Source organism: Suillus plorans (genome assembly GCF_016647745.1).
Source record: "Suillus plorans strain S12 chromosome Unknown HD556scaffold_62, whole genome shotgun sequence".
NCBI lineage: Eukaryota > Fungi > Basidiomycota > Agaricomycetes > Boletales > Suillaceae > Suillus > Suillus plorans.
In genome coordinates, this window is record NW_024537446.1 from 287,353 (window position 1) to 300,149 (window position 12,797).

Here is a 12,797-nt window from a genome sequence, read left to right on the forward strand (position 1 = left end):
ATATTGCAGGTTATCGTGTTTCATTGCTGTCGTGTTTACTTTCATGGACTAATAGTAACGTAAATCACTCGAGTTGTAACTGTAGTATTAATTTTGTACTTCTTGTTGCGCATATAATCACTGTTGACAATGGCAGATTCACGTTAACATGTACAAATAATGATTAAATGATCGTTCATTGCTTAATGTTAACATTTAACGTTGTAACCCTTAACCATCATGTCTTCACATCGTCGTCCTGGCGTGGCGTCGAGCTCCTCTGACCCCCCTGACTCAGATTCAATCTATGCGCGTGGTTCTTCAGTAACATCATTCGATTCTTCTCCCCAACCTGTCAAAATTGGGAAGCGCAAGTCAACATCAGAGCCATCGAAATCCAGCAAACGGAAACGCAAGGCTCCAGAAAATAGTGGAGAAGAGCTCGAAATACACGATGTCAAGGCTAAGGCATCTAAACGTCCACGATTGCAAGTTTTTTTCACTTATATGCACGCATATATTGACTGATATCGCATATTAGCCATAGAAAGGATAATCGCAAGGAAAAGTAAGTTTCTTTAATACTTGAGACATTGATTCTGATAAGACTCGAACATCTGAAGGGGTGCTTTAACTCCACGGGACCAATGTCTTCACTTTGCTCGGTGGATCCCTCGAGGGATCGACATGTTTTGCATCCTCAAGGACGTCTTTCGCATTGCACCCATCATCGAGGATGCACGTGCTCACTTGGATGATGACTCCGACGCAGATGACATGCACAATACTCTCTTAGCTAACATGTAAGTGATATTTTTTGCGTTTCGTGACTTTATTACTGCTAACAGTGACTAGATCCAAAGATATGCAGGACCAGATGCTCCGGATGTTCAAGAAGATCATTACAGGTGCCCCTTACCTTCAAGAACTCATAAGAGGTGGTCGCAAAAAATCGGATGAACTGCAGGAGATCCTTGACGAGGTATGTGCGCATATGCACCTTTCAGTTGACTAATGATCAAACAGATGCAATATTTGATTGGACAGGTGCGATCCGAAGATGCGGCTCATCTGAAAAGGAGCATTGCACGTTATGCAGTGTTTAATGGAAAAGGTCTGGTGCCGCCCGTCTTCCCTGATACCAAAGAATCGCGTGCACAGATGGGTCTCAACCACCCTCAACTCGCTCGCATGCTATGCCCCATAAAGTTTCTTTCAGAGAATCAAACGGACCCATCAGCGTACGTACTACATTATACTTTTTTCTGTATTTCTATGAACTAACATCGCCTAACCAGCACAAAAGCCAAGCTTGAGGCTGGCACTATCAAGATGGATGCACGAGCTTGGCCTGCCCTGATGTATAGGGCATCAGGAAAACAACTCAAAATTGATATGACCAGTTAGACCTGACAAATAAAACCCATTATGATACATCTAGATTTAGAATTACATATTATGATCTTTGCACAACATGTGTATGAAGAAATACATGACAATGTCAAGGACATATCAATTTGCTATGCATCTTATAAGTATACAACAAATATATGAAGGGATATATAGCTATGCTAGGAACATATCATTTTGATATGCCTCTCACAAATATATGACAATTATGTGAAGAAATATATGACTGTGTCAGGGAAATGTCATTTTGATATGCATCTTACAAATATGCAACAAATATATGAAGAAATATATGACTATGCCAAGGACATGCCATTTTGATATCCATCTTATGATTATGTAACAAGTATATGGAAGAATATATAACTATGCTAGAGATATGTCATTTTGATACCTATCTCACAAATTTACAACAAATATATGAAGAAATATATGACATGCTAGAGGCATCTCATTTTGATATACATCTTACAAATATGTGACAAATATATGAAGAAATATATGACTATGTCAGGGACATGACATCTCGATATGTGTCTTACAAGTATGCAACAAGTATATGGAGAAATATATGACTATGCTAGAGGCATCTCATTTTGATATACATCTTACAAATATGCAACAAATATATGAAGAAATATATGACTATGTCAGGGGCATGTCATCTCGGTATACATATTACAAGTATGTAACAAGTATATGGAAGAATATATGACTATGCTAGAGATATGCCATTTTGATATGCATCTTACAAATATGCAACAAATATATGGAGAAATATATGACTATGCCAAGGACATGCCATTTTGATATATGTCTTACAAGTATGCAACAAGTATATGTAAGAATATATGACTATGTCAGGGACATGACATCTCGATATGTGTCTTACAAGTATGTAACAAGTATATGAAGAAATATATGACTATGTCAGGGGCATGTCATCTCGGTATACATATTACAAGTATGTAACAAGTATATGGAAGGATATATGACTATGCTAGAGACATGCCATTTTGATATGCATCTTACAAATATGCAACAAATATATGAGGAAATATATGACTATGTCAGTGACATGTCATCTTGGTATACATATTACAAGTATGTGACAAGTATATGGAAGAGTATACAACTATGCTAGAGTCATGACATCTCGATATGTGTCTTACAAGTATGCAACAAGTATATGAAGAAATATATGACTATGTCAGGGGCATGTCATCTCGGTATACATATTACAAGTATGTAACAAGTATATGGAAGGATATATGACTATGTCAGGGACATGACATCTCGATATGTGTCTTACAAGTATGCAACAAGTATATGTAAGAATATATGACTATGCTAGAGGCATCTCATTTTGATATCTGTCTCACAAATATGCAACAAATATATGAAGAAATATATGACTATGTCAGCGACATGTCATCTCAGTATACATATTACAAGTATGTGACAAGTATATGGAAGAGTATACAACTATGCTAGAGACATGCCATTTTGATATGCATCTTATAAGTAGAGATCAATGTGACAAGTAGCCTTCAATAGTACACATTATTTGGCTGGCTGATGATCAAACTTATAACATGTTGTGACACCCATTTCATGTTACTAGTAAGTACCTGCACAAATGACAATTGTGACAATGACTTGACAATGTATTATAACCTGATGTCCTGAATTATATTATAAATGACCAGATGACTCCATCTTCAATCCATCTCCTCCCGGGCCCGCCCTCATTTGACATGCTTTTGATGAGCCTGGAGATCTGACTGACAACTGACTGGCAATCAGGCTCATATTCCTTGTCATCATTATCATGGGCAGACTTTAACAAGAGCCTCCAGGTGAGCTTCTCCAACATATTATCAGGGACAACTCCAACACTTGCAAAACATTAATAATTGGTCTATAGAAATTCTAAGGACACAATCACATCTGAAGACAAAAAAATCTATACCCAGCACGACGCACACTCACAAACTTGAATACCCCTTCACCTCCTCCTCCCAAGTCCAGGCATCTCCCCAAAAACAACATATCTCTACTACCTCCTCAGGCATTATCACATGCCAACTCGTGAGTGATCAATGACTTTGTCTGAATCCTCAGGTTCTGATTGTTGTCCTACTCAGCAAACATCAGCGCGACAGATTCCTGACGTTTTTTGTGACAATTACCAGTCGCGAAATCTTCTGGTTCATCAGCTTTCCATTTTGTGAGCTAAAACACGGTCAGCGGACATTGTAAGAACAATTCTATCCAGAACTGACTTTGACCACATTTTCAGTGAAGTTGGCCAGTTGCGCAACGTGGATACTGAAGCTTTGGTCCGAAACACCTTCATCCAAAAGTTTCAGAGAAAAAGGTTTGGTTGGAAAATCAAAACACATTTGGTTTGACCTTGTACAAGAGCGTGATATCCTTCTCACGCAGCGCAGATGCATCTTCTTGGTTCACATGAGCCACAACGTGGAGGTTTTTCACGTGAGGAAGCTCCTGGTCGAGGGCAGTCAACTCGTGAAAGTGAGTAGCAAACAAGCAGAAAGTGCGGATGTGGGGTGCAATATGCCTTTGGGTGCCATCAGATACGACTTCAGGAAATAAATGTTGTTCTCATACTCAGATATAGACCATGCCAGGCCGAATCCATCATACATTGAAGTTCCTGAAGACAAGGCAAATATTGACAAAACATGCTTCATCGTCCAACAGAAGACATACCGCGGCCGAGCTCATCGATGATAATGAGAGAATCTTGAGTAGCAGACTGAACAGTGCACGACAGTCAGACAGAAGAAAGATTGTGTAGATACCACTTACTCGGAGGATCGAAGCAGTCTCAAGCATCTCGGCCATGATAGTCGAGACACCCTTCAACTGACTGTCACTGCCTGCACCCACACGGCAAAGCACCGAATCAAAAATCAGTAATGTTGCCTCCGAGCAAGGAAAAAACATCCAGTCTGTGCCATGAGAGCAATGACTCCAACCTATGAGGTAGGTTCAAGTTGAGAAGGGCGTTCGCGAACGATAGGTAAGTTAGCTCTGTTGGAATGGTACAGGAGCAGCACCTACTACTGATTATCTGAAATTCACAAGGCGGCACATGACACATGTAACGGTGACAGTGCCATAAACCTTACCCTTCACCATTTCCACATCATTTAGAATGAAGCTTATGATATCGTCCTGAACTTCGAGGCAAGGATGCCGCGCGTCGCGTAATATTAAGCCGCTAGAACCTGATGTGCGTTGATCAATTCCTGCGTCAAACATCATCTCCAAAACTTGCCTTTCTCCAAGACTTTCAGTTTCACGTATGGCTCAGGAGCATTTACAGAAACATGAGCGAAACTAGATGATCGTTACCACATGTGCAAGCTCCAGTCGCAGGGCTCACCTGATGATAATGTCTAGGTGTGCAATGATGTGGTCGAGATTCTCTAGTACAGATGTATATCATGATGTTGCTGTGCGAAGGAAAAGGCATATGTGAATGCGAAAGTAGTAATGAAAGGAGTATCTTACATACAATGCTCACAACTTCCTTCACTAACCCGCTCTGCATTCGCTGATATTCATGCGTAGCCTCTTGATGGTCCATGGAAAGTGCTTTTAGCTTCTTGGTCGTAAAGTAGACTCCGCTCTTGACAGTCCCGAGTTCAATATATTTGTTGTTCCGCATGATGGCTTTCGCATCCTGATAGGTATGTGGGCTCATGGCATCTCACAGTACGGGAAGCTTACATTCTTCGTCAACCTGAAGCAGTATCTTGCCGGTCGCACGATGTTCAGCATCAAGACCATCCCAGATCTGAGAAAACGTCAGCCCTGTTCGCCATCATTCTGATAGACATAATATGAACCTCCACAAGTTTATCTGCCAGAACTTACAGACGCTCGTCATAGTCAGGCTTGATCGCGTAATTATGATTTTCGAGTTCTTCAAGATCTAGCGTTGACTCTACCATTTCACCATATTTGACGAGATTCTCGTTGACAGCCTGGTAATAGCAGGTGTTAGAGGGAGCGGTGATGATGTAATTCGACGAAACTATGACATGCGCACCTGGAAAGGCTTGATATAAATTTCATCGATAAGCTCCTTGTGCTCCTTGTGTTTGTACTGGACACCTTCGAGAGTCTCGAGAAAACCAGGCAGCTAGTTGGGTAAAGTAAATAACACTGAGGGCCAGGAATTGAAGCAAAGTACCTTGAGGATCACTTGATATACGCTCACAACATCCTCAAGAGATGCGATAGATTTCTTGAATCGTTTGCTTAGTCGGTGGAGGTCAGGCATTAGCTTCAAGTAGTCATCCTGCGGAATGAAAATAAATGACGCCCTTGACAAAGGGTATTGTACTAACCTGCAGTTTTCTCCGAGAAGATCCATCATCCACAAATGTCTCCACAAGGTCTTGCCGTTTACTTGCAAGGCTAAAGTTTTGTTACGTCAAGTGGAGTAAGAAACGGGCATACGTGTTTCGTGCAGATTTACCAAGGGTTGCTTAAGCCATGTCCCGAGAAGCCTAGTTCATTGAGCAGTCTTGCATTTATTTAGCAGACCAAGGAGGGTTGCATGTTTATTGATACTTCCCTACAGGGCGACCGTTAGCAGGGAAGATATCAGTATGAACTGCATCTTGAATGACTTACAGCACTCCCAGGGGCGTCAATCAGATTCAGTGCACGCAATGCACTAGCATCCAAGCGCATACATCGTGCTAGATCGTGTGTCCGTAACTTGTATGCCCCGTGATTGGAAGGATCAGAAAGGAGAGAAAGATAGCTGATCGAGGCAGAAGGTGCAGACAGGGCTGAAGGAAGGGAGAGCTCAGCTAGATGATATTGTGAGTGTTGCTTGAGCAGTTAAGATATCAAAACCCACGAATCGAAGCAGCAGAGTCTGAATCCGTTTCTGAGTCGATCATTGATTTTTAACGTCGTCTTGGACATGTTTTGGAGTAAACTCGCCTACTAGTAGGACCTGGAATTAGATGGACTTAAGAAACTGCATAAATGTTGACTTACTTGGTTTACGTTCAGTCACAACCACAACACACCTCTCGAACACGGCTTTTAGCTTGCTCAAGTCGAGGTCGCGGTCTGTTGTTCCAGTGGGAATAATGGCTTCTTTGACTGAAAGTCGTATGAACAAGAGACTATTCAACCAGTGTGAGGAGATAGCGATGACAGTCTGCAACTAAGTACACCCACCTCAAGGTTCGAGAAAAGATTGTTGTCAATGCAGTCAGCAACTCCGAACTCCCTCACACTGGTATCCGCGAAGACAATGCCGATTGACTTGGTCTTGGCTTTGTTCGTGACTGAAGATGATGATACTTTGACAGCTAAAACGATAGGTGCCGATGTAACATCGGAGCTGACAAAGAGAAGGTCTTCAACAGCTTGGAGATTTCCAGGTGATGCCTTTCGAATGGTTAATTATGGCTATAAAGACAAGACATTACTTACTCACCTCCGATGTTTCCAAAATGAATTTGGAAGCTTTCCTTCCCTGCCCAGGTGCGGGCACCAATATTTCTACGCATAGCTGTTTAGATGTAAGGGTATCTCGCAAAAATGGGCGAGCCAGGGTATGGCTGGCTGCAGTGAGCGTGACACTCGGAAGACCACCAGCCTTGCCTCCAGCACCTAGACACTTGAGGACGGAGTTGGTACGAAAGACGTGTGTTGCGACATAGTGAGCATCCTGCCCGTGGACAGAGTAGTAGTCTGTGCGATCAAATAGACGGATCGTTCCAGTTTCAGGAGATTTCTTTGGGAGTTTGGAAAAGAATGCAACGAAACTGGGGTCAGAGGCTGGTCTCAGGTCAGAGTTAAAATTCTATGGTCGAGCAATCAAAGACTCACTCAGTTCATGCTCTGCATCCTTTTCCTTCCCACACATGCCAAGAGCCACGCTACTAAATTTTGACCTGATAACACAAGGAAGAAGCAAAAGACGTGTTGCGTCACATGTATTGAAAAATTGCTCCCGCCAAATCTGCTGCCATTTCACGACTTCGTTCATTATGTAATTCAGCGTTGTTCAACTTCAGTCCCAGCAATGTTTCAATGTGAAATTCTCCCCTGTGCAGAAACGAGGAATTCACATCTCGACTCGATCGAGTAGTACCATAGAAGCAATGGTGATCATAGATACCTGTTAACTGGTCAATAATAGCCAGCTTGTACGGAAAGTTGTTCATGTGGCACAACGAAAGATAATTCCACATACTAAAAGTCATTAATTATCTATCTTGTTCCTTCCTAGTACAGAATCGTTATTGATCAGTGTTCTCATAATAGACTTAGGACTCGCGCACACGGGCATTATCGGTATTGTATCAGATTGCGGCACGTAAACATACCAAATCTGACGTAAAATCCATCAATACCAAATCTAAAGTCTGATTCGTCCGGTAAAAACCATATGATGCCACCCCTATGAATTTCATGTACATTAGTAGATGACTTGCCATGGTCTTCTCGGCAATTTCACCGAGTACTAGAGCAGGCACGAATCATCATACTCACCTGCACCGCAATCTTTTTCTTGTATTCCTAGAACACTGCGTCAGTAGTGTGTCCTCAGATCAAATGTAAGTACTGACCTCCTTCAATGTTGTCCCAATAGAGGGCATAGTATGCACTTGCTAGTTCGCGCTGGTAGCTACTGTGCGACAATGAACGTGACCGTCATCAGGATGGCAATGATAGGTGGAAGGCGAGGGAATGGTGGGTGCTGACCGCAGAGGATTTGCGAAGCACACGATAATTTGCCCTTGCAAAGGTGACAATCAGAGGTTGCAAATTTAAACTTGAATAGGTTGCTCCTTCGAGAAGTTTAGAGCAATCTTCACAGTAAAAAAAGACCATACCTGTTGTGAAAGCGTAACTTTACTACGCACGCTTCCAAAAATAGATACAAAACTATCAGAAGTCAGTTCCTTCATCACAACGGTTTGGGGCATACTGGCAACTAGCGTGTTCAGAACGTCATCAGTTTTACCAAGATCAACATTTTGAAACTCTGAATCGCTGCGAAGGTATCCAAGATAGCGGGGGTTGTGATACAGCGAATTGGCAGTGTGCAGAGCTAAATGGTGGCAGAGAGTTGAATGGCGATGCAGGCTCATATCGTTCCGTCACACCCGGTGGCGTAAAGACACTGTAAAAAGACCTGTGAGTGAGTGAGATCATCAGAGGGGGAGAGATGGAACAGACGTTGTCGTCACCAGCGCAAAAGATGGACGCGACTCCAGGGTTTCAATGATAGTATAATAAATGCTTGACGATTTCCCCCTTGTATGAACTGTCAATCTGCATGCATATAAGAACCACACGCACAGACCTTGTTTACAGCGATCGTGTGCTCTTCTGCGACCACGAACTCCGTCGACTCGGAAGTCGTATTCATTCCGTCCCTGAGGGGCATTATCACTCCGAAATCTGCAGCGCGTGGATTTCGTCCTCTCTGAGGGTTTGGTGACTGTTGGAGTTGTCGCAGACTTGGAGGTGATGTGTGCAAGGAAAAGGCGAAAGTAAATAAAATAAGACAGGTGAAGACGTGATAAAAAAATGCACGCACTGGTGGTGTACGTGTGCAAAGTCCAAACTCCGAGTGATTGATCTGCGCGACGGTTTACGAGACTTCAAGACGCTCGAGCTTTGGGGAGTCTGTTAATGCAGAAAACGGCGGCTGTAAACGGTATGTAGAGTCATTCATCAATATATGAGTATTGCAGTCAGATGACAGCACACCTGAATAAGGATGACAGTTTTGCGCTGCCACTCTGGGTAATCATGCAAGAGCTCCTCAAACGCACGGAGCTGGTGTTATACCGACAATTTGAATGATGGTGCAAGGAACAGCCAACAAATCAACAACGATACAACCATGTGAGAAAGAATAGTCACCTTTTGCAAAAACCCCTCGACGACATCCAACTTATCCCTTCCTACGATGATCTTCTTGTCTGCGTACTCAGAGTACGCGAAGGACTTCGAGTTTCGGTTGGACGCCTGGGTGGAGGCTGGTTCGCGTGCGTGCGGATGCGTTAGAATTGAGTGATGTCGCTACTAGTATAGCGAGCGTTCAAATTGGGAATTGGGTGAATGCGTGCGTGCCCATCAGTATCGTGACATAAGCGGGTGTTAGAGACAACGGGCTGCTTGACGGTTGTATTGAGTGCTCCAATCTCTTACGACTGCCATTTGCGAAATATTCACATTGTTTCGCTGTTCTTCCTAATCAGTCACTGAAAAATAATTTGAGCTATGGGCAAACAAAAAGCAGTGAGTAACTTACGCGTGTCACATCGATATCTACTAATTTATGTCAGGACTGTTGTCGGTGCCCAACGAAGGGGAGGTGGAGGAAGTAGTACGATGTCAAAACGATTACACTCAGGCTGAGGCGGCGGGTAGTAGTGAACAAACAGTACGTGCCTCCGCATTTTGCATCAGTTTGTGTTGACGTTCGCGATCCAAGGGAGGGCAATGCTGACGGTGGGGAGACGTTGGGTGAGATACCTAAAGGAAGGGTGAGGAAGGTGACGAGTACTATGTCTAGCGGGAAGCCCAAGTATGCGCCCTTTACGAAAGCTTTGATCTCACCATCCTCGTTGATTAATGACGATTGTCGGATAACCTACTTGACTGTATCACAATATTTTGCATCCATTTGACGAATGCTTGATATTTTTTAAGAAAAATTTATACTCAATCCTACAACATTGTAACAGCATGTAGCATCAGATCAAGCCTCCAATCCTAGCACGTCTCATGCCAGTGAAGACTCAGGAACAGATCAGGCTGCGAATATCGTTAAAAAGAACGTTGATCAGTCTGACTGAGTATCGCCGCCTAGATCCCTGCAAAGTATTGATGTGAATAGTCGAAAGCGAATCTATGGCAAAACTCGAACCAATCGTAAGTTGTGTAGGCCGTATTGGTACAGTTCGTGTGTAATTTTGGGCCTGTCGTGTGTTATGGGATATACATGTACTCGGATCGCCGAAGCGTTCTTTGCACGAGGGGAGTGAATGGAGTGCGGAAGAAAAGTAAGTAGTAGGTTGGGTCCAGTGCGGCTTGCTGCTGAGAATGCCTTCTACTCCGTCATGCCCTGATATCTAATGGACGTTGACCTTGAAGTTACGGTCTCAGCTAACTTTCTCTAGGTTATCGATTGCGCTACGGAAGTGGTCGATCAAATAATGGCCTGGTTTAGTTGAGAACCGATCACCTAATTTAATGGACGCTTGATTATCGACATAGATTGACACCAGGTATGTAATGTCCTCTTCTTGGGAAAGGAGTTGAGCTGCTAACGTTGGGCCTACTGATTCCACCTCACAGACGGTGTTTTTTTTTGCTGGTTCCGAGATGAAAACGTAATATGCGCGGGTGACTCTGTCCTTGTCTGTATAGGATTGCCGCCTCTCCTATATGATCATCTATACCTGATCCATCGCAATATATCTTGATTTCGTCCTTATTGGTGGTGTGGTTCTTGATATCTTGTTCCCTGGACTCAGCAATGACAGTAGATTATGAGTTTCGGCCATTCGGGGGACGTCTGCTATGAGTGATGGTTTCGATAGAGGTAATGTCGAGTTGGGAGGCGTGATATAGATGGTGGAGAGATGATCGATGACATTTGACATATTTCCTGGCAGCTTTGCGGACTGGATCACGTAGCGGATGGGACGGGGGATGTGCAGCAAGACGTACAGCGGCCTGGTAGCAGAGGTTCTGCATTCTATGTTCCATTGGTAGTAGCTTCGCGTGTACTTTTAGGGTGTCAGTAGCCGTAGAGCGCATTGCCCCCGTAATACTTAATGCCGCTACTCTTTGAACTCGACCTAGTCGACGGGCCACTCCTATGGATCCGGATTGTTGCTTGTCGTCAATACCGGTGAATAGAGGGCGAAACCACAGATCGACTGCGTATAACATTTTAGGCATAGCTACTGAAAGGTATAACTGACGCATCAGTGAGAGAGGTATGCCTGTGGAAGTGGAGGAGATGCGACGCAGCTGCATACAGAAGCTGTGCCTTTTGCGATGGCGTGAGCTACGTGGGGTTTCCATCTTAATGCTTGATCTAGGATGACTCCTAGGAACTTATGCGTTGCTATCGGAGTGATCGTAGTTCCACGAGTGCCGTCAGACCTTGCAGGCCACTGAGACTGGTCGACACGTTGGCTCGAGCTCAGAGGATCAACGCTCTCACACCCTGCGAACAGTAGGCAACGTGGGTACGCAAGGGTTAGAACGGTCGTGTTATAGTACTAATAGAAATTGTACCTTCACTGAAACAATCCAACAAAATGGATTAGTAGTCTGTGAGTGAGGACTCGGAGACATCGAGTGGCTCGGATGTGGGTAAACGACCTAGAGGCGATTAAGGCTGAAGGCTGGAATGCTTCAATGACGTCTACTTGTCAAGACAGGGACGGAACCAATAATAATTGGTCATCAAAAACGAAGTAAATCAAATAGAGGTAGCACAAATAACATAGATCCAGTCCGACTTACAACCGAGGTATGGTACAATTACAAGCAAGGGTAGTGTTTACATGATTATAGAGCCATAAGAAGAGGTGTATGAGATTGAAAAGCATTCATCAAAGCATTCATCGTCAGATGTAAGTGACGCATGCGTGACAGCACTCCCTGGAGGTGTGCCTGAATTTATCTTAGTATAGGAAAACAGATGTGACTTATATACCTACCATCATCGGTACCCTCGAACTCAGCAATGCGTGCTAGGGCCTCAGAAAACATGTCCACTTCGGCCTGTGCACGCTGCTTCTTCAAGCCCAGGATATGCATGTCGGACTTGAGAATATCTGTAGTCTTGGACTTCATTGGTTGAAAATCGTCGCTAGTGTCGATGTGTAGGGATCTGCTTTCTGCAAAGGACGCGCTCATGTATGCACGATATGTCATATTATCAACCCAAGTCCTCAATAAACGAGGCAGGAAAGAAATTGATCGTCCAGCTGCATAACATCAGCACATCGGGTCCTCGTAGTATAAAGAGCACTCACCCCTTGAAAGGATTCATAAATATAAGGATCATCGTCTATGGTTTGTGGGGAACCAAACAAGGTTCGGTTTGCATGAGAATCAGGCCCTACGATGCCTTGAAATGCGATGTCGTCATAAGCCATGCATGGCATTTGTCTTGAATGGCCTTTGTAGGTCGGAACTGATCGAACATTATCGAGCTGGGGCGCCGCGCATGCCTCCCACGTATGCGACATCCTTCACTGTGGATCCTAGCTTGTTGGAGCCAACTAGGAGTAAATTTGAGTATCGGACATAATCCTCGACGAACATGCTTACTCGGAATCTGATTTCTAGCTCTTCAGACAGGT

General features: G+C 43.7%; 2 protein-coding genes across 2 annotated transcripts; one reads left to right on the forward strand and one right to left on the reverse strand.

Annotated features, from left to right (window-relative positions):
- Positions 1-219: 219 nt before the first annotated feature.
- Positions 220-1,386, forward strand: HD556DRAFT_1311660 (uncharacterized protein; the record flags this gene model as incomplete). The annotated part of the gene is made up of 6 exons (XM_041300558.1): positions 220-471; positions 531-547; positions 603-782; positions 835-961; positions 1,006-1,220; positions 1,278-1,386. 6 exons carry the CDS (start codon positions 220-222, stop codon positions 1,384-1,386), a joined length of 900 nt encoding a protein of 299 aa, XP_041156229.1.
- A 2,080-nt stretch (positions 1,387-3,466) lies between these two features.
- HD556DRAFT_1433883 (DNA mismatch repair protein) lies at positions 3,467-7,318 on the reverse strand (the record flags this gene model as incomplete). Its single annotated transcript, XM_041305269.1, has 21 exons — positions 3,467-3,528; positions 3,582-3,624; positions 3,675-3,726; positions 3,791-3,973; positions 4,024-4,069; positions 4,185-4,341; positions 4,543-4,646; positions 4,697-4,758; positions 4,805-4,845; positions 4,937-5,104; positions 5,152-5,176; positions 5,299-5,408; positions 5,474-5,566; positions 5,618-5,769; positions 6,060-6,245; positions 6,292-6,313; positions 6,350-6,381; positions 6,439-6,569; positions 6,602-6,837; positions 6,887-7,230; positions 7,282-7,318. 21 exons carry the CDS (start codon positions 7,316-7,318, stop codon positions 3,467-3,469), a joined length of 2,286 nt encoding a protein of 761 aa, XP_041156230.1.
- Positions 7,319-12,797: the final 5,479 nt, after the last annotated feature.